The following is a 6,198-nucleotide window of genomic DNA, read 5'->3' as shown; positions in this document are numbered from 1 at the left end:
CGTGCCCAAACAGATTTGTCCATCATTATAATGGCTCTGCAGAGGCGACAGCCATAACAGGTAAACAGAGCCTTGTGTGTTTCTCTTCAATTTCTTTGGCCCTTTAACTATAGTCTATAGTTAGTTACTGCTCAGTCTCTACAAAACTTGATGTACACACCAACAGCAGTGTAAGCTCCCACGGGAACTGCCCAGCAAACAGGCTTTCCATGTTTTTCAAAAATCTATTACTCGCCAAAGATATAAAAAAGGAGGAAAATCTGTGATTTTCAAATATTCTGGTATGATTATTTGTTAAATAAAGGCAGTGAGACTTTTCAAAACTGTTTGTCAGCTTATTTAATGAAGGTGGTGTAATGATATGCAGTGGCTCCTGTAGACCCTTGTGAAGTCAGTAAGTAAAATATAAGATTACTTCAGGTAATAACACAAACTTATCTAAACAACTTTTACATTTTACTGTATAATATATACGTTTGGTGACCCGGGAATTTGCATGACTAGAGGACATGCAACCATGTTATAGATCTAAACATCACGAAGAATATCTCTTGACATAGGTTTGTTTTAAAACCTGAAACCTTTAAAAACCTGAAACAAAGGTAGAAACAATATGGTGAATTCCATGTAAGGGAACCCACGGTATATTTATTTAAATAGCTCAGGAAATAAAAACATAACCCTTCATTGTGTAAAGTCTTTATAAGACCTCTGGACACATAGTTATGTGTATTATACTGCATTTCTGTTAATAGATAAATAAATACACATTGGACCCTTAACAGTACATTGTTACATGATGTTGCAGGGTTGTTTTCTTTTCATAATTTCAGACATCCTTATTAGTTACAAACCCAGCATTGCTTCGAAATGTAATGCTTATACTGGATAAAAAAGCAATAAAGATCAACAGGTTGAAGATCAAGATCTTTTTGCTTGAGTAATGGATGTGTCTAAGAGCTACTTCTCTAAATGCACTCTTCTTATAAGGACTCTGTTAGGATCTCAATACTGCCCCTATGGTGCCCCTCACTGACAACAACCTCACTGTCATCTCCTATCGCCTTTAAAGAAACATGATGATTAAGTTATAATAACAGTCATAATGGCCAAAGCATGTGAATTATTCTTCAGAAAAAATAACACTATAGAGGGATGTCCCACAGATCTACTGTAAGATATACAAGCACACAGATATTACTGGTAAACAGCATATAGTTTCCCTGACAGGAAGTTATCTTGACAGGTGTGGGAAATTACCTCTTAACACACTAAACACAAATATGAGCTTCAGATGAGGTGTTTTTATCAGAGCGAGAGAACCTGCTGTCTTGATCTGTGTGCGTCGAATAGAGGAGAGAGCATGAAGGCTTTTGTGTTTCTGTTTCCTCAGTTCAACTTCTCAACTGCCCCCAAGGAGGAAGCGCATTTCAAAATGCTCGGAGAGGACGAGCTGCTCGCCTGCAGAATGAAAGAGATCCACTTGAGGTACGCGTTTTTCACTCCTTTTTCAAATTAACGCCGAAAGCATTGAGAGGAAAGATGTTGTCTTGCAAATTCTCCCTTTAGAGTTTTTCTCCTGAGTTTTTTAGCAAGCGAATTGAAATTAGAAAGTTTTGTTATTTTTACTTTGTGTGCCACTTCCTTTATTTCAGGAGCTCATTGTTGTAAAGAAGCTGACAGACAAAATATATTTTACTTTTATTCGAGCAATGTTGCATATTTAGGATGGAATATAGCAACCTTTAAATAGTTGGACTGAAAACGCTAACAATGTAAATTATTGTAAAATGCACATGTATTGCCAATGCCATTTTTTGTTCAGAATTCCAAAATTTCTGCTACAAAGTTTATTTCGAACTCCAGCAAATATGAAGTGATATTCACAGTAGAGATTATCTTTTTTCTGAAATGTTTTTATTTGTAACTGTTTGTCAGCTTGACGTCTGTTGTTATAGAAACAACTAGCATTGTGGTAGCACTTCCCCTTATAGTTGTCATGTTATTTGCTTTCATAGGGCACGCAAAGTAAACTTTTCTGATGGCATACAGACTTTATACACTCCTACACAAAAATGATAACCAAGTAGCATAGCAGACTAACAAATGTATTGATTGATTGTTTTCACTGTCTGCAGGGGTAAGGATAAAAAAAGTCGACTTAGTCTTCTTCTGACAAAGTCTGGATCCCATGAAAATGTCAGTCCTGAAAAGAAGCCACCACCTACAAATAACCAGTAAGTTTTACAGATTTTTGTATGACATTAAAGAAAAGATCTTCAGTCATTTTCTTAAAATGCAATAGAACACTTCATGTGGATAAATGCTATAAACGGTGTTTTGAACAGCATAACGCCGGACGTGGCCCTGAAATGGAGTGATTCATTCGAGGACTTGCTGAGTCATTCAGGTGAGAACAGTGATGCTGTACAATCCCAGTTAAGAAAGCCAGATCACAGTAGACTGCTGGATCCTTCACAACTTTGAACCGCAAGATCGGAAATTACGCTCTTTTCTCTTTCACGTATAATAGTCATTGGCATGGTTGCATAGATAATGATAGTAGAAATGTTATCTATTTCAATTCATTTAAATTCATTCATAAGTATAAATTATGCATTTATTAATTACATGTACACATTTTATTTTTAGATGGGGTAGAAATCCTCTCTCAGTTTCTGCGCACTCAGTTCAGTGAGGAGAATATTGAGTTTTGGTTGGCCTGTGAGGACTTTAAATCCACAGAGTCTTCAACCAAACTGCAGACTAAAGCCAAACAGATATATGCTGTTTTCATCGACAAGGAAGCACCCAAAGAGGTACAGTACAAGAAGATTTCAATTAGGGTCGAAAGTGTCCAGAATCACATTATATAGATAAAAGATTTTTGTAATACTTTATAATGACGAGATTATGGTTGATGGGGTCATTGATTTCTGAAACTCAATCGCTGGTGAAGCGTTGCAGCGTTGCTTTTAGCAGAGCAATGATATTGGTAACCCCAGTGTGACTCAAGGCTTTGTAAAATGATGTCTGTTGTGCAGTGCAGAGCAGCATTGTGTTTACAGACCCAACACTGTGTGTGCGCAAGGGCTGTTGTGGGCTCCGGCCGCATGACTGAGGCCAGAGATGTGACCGTGTGGTTTTGCTGTTTTAGTCTGTAAACTCCTCCCTCAGCCACCCACACAGTTGAGAAAACAGACACAGAAAATGAGACGGTGGGACCACGTCCGTAGTGCATTTACTCAGGTTTGACAAAAGTCAACTGAAAAACTGAAACAAACAATAAAATAAGACATTTTTGTATTATATGGTAGTACAATAGTAGTGTTATATTGTTTTTTTTATTACCGGCATTCATTTAACTAAATAGATTAAATAGAAGCACTTAGATGCAGTATTAATAAGTATTTTAGTTAGCTAGTTGATATCTTGAAGAATCTGAGTTATAGGATATTTCACTGACAGTTGTTAAACTGCTCCAATGTTTGTTGAGAAATTAGTTTTTTAAGATGTAGCGAGGGTGAGTTTGAACGTGGGCGACTGAGTCAGTGGTTCATCGTGGTCAAAAGAGACAAACAGATGCAGAAGTGTGCAAATAACAAATTAACCAAACATATTCTGCACGGTAGAGCGACTGGGTGTAGTTTTCCATGTCTGAAATCACGCTCTTGGGGTAATAATAGCTTCACGGTATAAGGGGTTAGTTGTCACGGCAGAAAGTATGAATCACTAAAATAAATGAAACCAGAAAAATGCAATAGGTAACATGCTAAAATCTCAAAACTGTTTTTGGTTTAAAATATAGTAATTGTAAATAAATAAATGTGTTTTTTATTGTTCCAAATCTGTGTAAATTTCATGAAGACAAAGAAAGATATTTGGAAGAATGCTTGTAACCAAACTGTTCTTGGCCACCATTGACTACCATTGTAGGAAACATTTCTTTGTTCTGTGGAACACAAAAGAAGATATTTTGAAGACATTTACATTTAGTCATGTAGCAGACACTTTTATCCAAAGCGACTTACACAGAGTTGGGGGAGCAATAAGCGATATGTCATACAAAGAGCAATAGTACATTAGGTGCTACAAAGTTACTTGTTTCAACAAAAGCTACCTGTTGAGAGAAGAAAGGGGGTTAGTGCATTTTTTTTTATTATGTATTCACAGAAGAGGTGTGTTTTAAGTCGTTTTTTGAAGGTTGTTAGAGATGTGGTTGACCGGACCATGTTAGGAAGAATGTTGAAAAGTAAACAGTTCTGGGGCACTTTTGACTATCATTGTAATTTTTCCTTCTATGGTAGTTAATGATGGCCTAGAAATGTTTGGTTACAAGCATTATGACAAATATCTTTCTCGGTGTTCATTAGAACATAGAAATATATACAGATTTGGAACAACTTGAGGGTGAGTAAATTATGACAGAATTTTTTAATGTTTGGATGAACTATCACTTTAACGAAATGGTGACGTAGGGTATCAAACTTGACAACTTTACTTGACAATTATAAAAGTCACTTGACAAGTTCAACCTAACATACCAAACTAAATAAATGCATATCTTATGATCATTCTTTTGTGAACAGTGACGGCTTTACTATTATTTTTACGTTTTTTTTTATGCCAGTCAATACTTTTGATATGATTCACAAGATTTTTACCTTAAGGCCAACTAAGACAAAACAAACTGTGGCTGGTTTTGTATGTTGGTCAGACAATGTCTTCCTGTCATTTTTCATCTTGCGTAACTTCAAGTATCGTGTCTTTCATCAGAGTGCATCTCCTGATAACTGAATTCTGGTAAATGCAATCCCATTTTGGTAGTAAATATACACTTTATCCCTCAGATCAACATAGACCACTCAACCAAGGTCGCCATTGAGAAGAATGTCCTTCAGCCAACTCCGTCCTGCTTTGATGCGGCGCAAGACAAAATCTACAGCTTGATGAAAAGAGACTGCTACCCACGATTCCTCAACTCCGACATCTACTTGTCCCTGACCAAAAGAAGAGGCCCACCAACTATGATCAGGAGAAGGTCTCGCTCCTTTGTTTTCAATGAACGTACTGAAGGCACAGCTGCCTGGTTGTAGAGTACTGGTACTGTAGTGCAAGATTTGTTCATATCATTTATGTTTATTATTGTCAACAGCACTTGATCGTGTGACAAACACCTCTTAGCTATTTATTAACATTAGTTCCAGTGGGCTGGTATTTGAATACTAATCACTCATGATTGTCAAGCGTTCAGCTCAAAGATTTTGTGCCAAGCTATTTTAATCAATCGTGTTTAGAATGTGTAAAGTGTACATAATTGTTTGCAAGAAAGATATGTACTGTATATATACTGTTTTGTTCAATTATACAGCTAAATGTAGATGTGACAACCGTTGCATTGCTCTTTAAGACAGTAAACATTTTAGTAAAAACTTTGAATTGGGAAATTATTTTCTATAAGAAAATGTTAATGTCTAATGATGAAAAGAGCTTATAATAACAAAAGGCATCTTAGAATGTAGTTATTGTATTGCTTCGTGCAAACTCTTAAAGCTATAAAAAACAATTCTTTAGATTTTTAGTTAACTATATTAACTATATGCTGGCCAAAAACTACCCAATTAGACAGGAAAAGGTTGTCTGACTGACATGTAAAATGTCCAGTCACAGTTTGGTGATGTTAAGGAACAGGTCAATAATACAACAAAAACAGACCAGCATGAACAAAACTACTTCAAATCTTAGTAAAGCTCTCAGTTTGAAAAGTGGGACCGATTATTTCTATATGAATATAATTTCATATCATATAATGATGTTTTGTTTCTATTTACAGTATATAAACTAAATAGTAAGAAGAATATATATATAATATATATAAAGAGATTGTTTGCCTTTCTGAGGCCGAAACCCGGTAAACACATACTCACCGCCTTCCTCTATTGGGAACACGTGTGGTTGCCATTTTGTCCCAATTTCATCACATTTCCAGTGATTCCCTCCCGCTGTGAATCATTAGCGCTCGTGTAGGCAGTCGTCTTTAGTGATACCCAAGTCTGATCAACTGTCATCCTATCAAACCAAAATGGAAGTGTCTCAAAGCAAACATCAATTATGCATGATCAGACACGCTACTGGAATACATAATGTCTCATTTCGGGATCAGAAAAAAATTCTATATACTTACGTGAATCGATTAAA

The 6,198-nt window shown here is 36.1% G+C and overlaps 1 protein-coding gene across 1 annotated transcript; it reads left to right on the top strand.

Moving 5' to 3' along the window:
• Positions 1–1,298: 1,298 nt before the first annotated feature.
• On the top strand, positions 1,299–5,436 carry rgs18 (regulator of G protein signaling 18). The gene is made up of 5 exons (XM_079453515.1): positions 1,299–1,488; positions 2,139–2,237; positions 2,349–2,410; positions 2,653–2,819; positions 4,851–5,436. The coding sequence occupies exons 1-5, from the start codon at positions 1,364–1,366 to the stop codon at positions 5,094–5,096; spliced, it is 699 nt and encodes a 232-aa protein (XP_079309641.1). The 5' UTR covers positions 1,299–1,363; the 3' UTR covers positions 5,097–5,436.
• The last annotated feature ends 762 nt before the right edge of the window (positions 5,437–6,198 follow it).

This window comes from Barbatula barbatula (assembly GCF_947034865.1).
Source record: "Barbatula barbatula genome assembly, chromosome: 3".
In the NCBI taxonomy this organism is placed as follows: domain Eukaryota; kingdom Metazoa; phylum Chordata; class Actinopteri; order Cypriniformes; family Nemacheilidae; genus Barbatula; species Barbatula barbatula.
The sequence above is the reverse complement of the archived record's forward strand: the minus strand, read 5'-3'. Positions and strand labels throughout refer to the sequence as shown.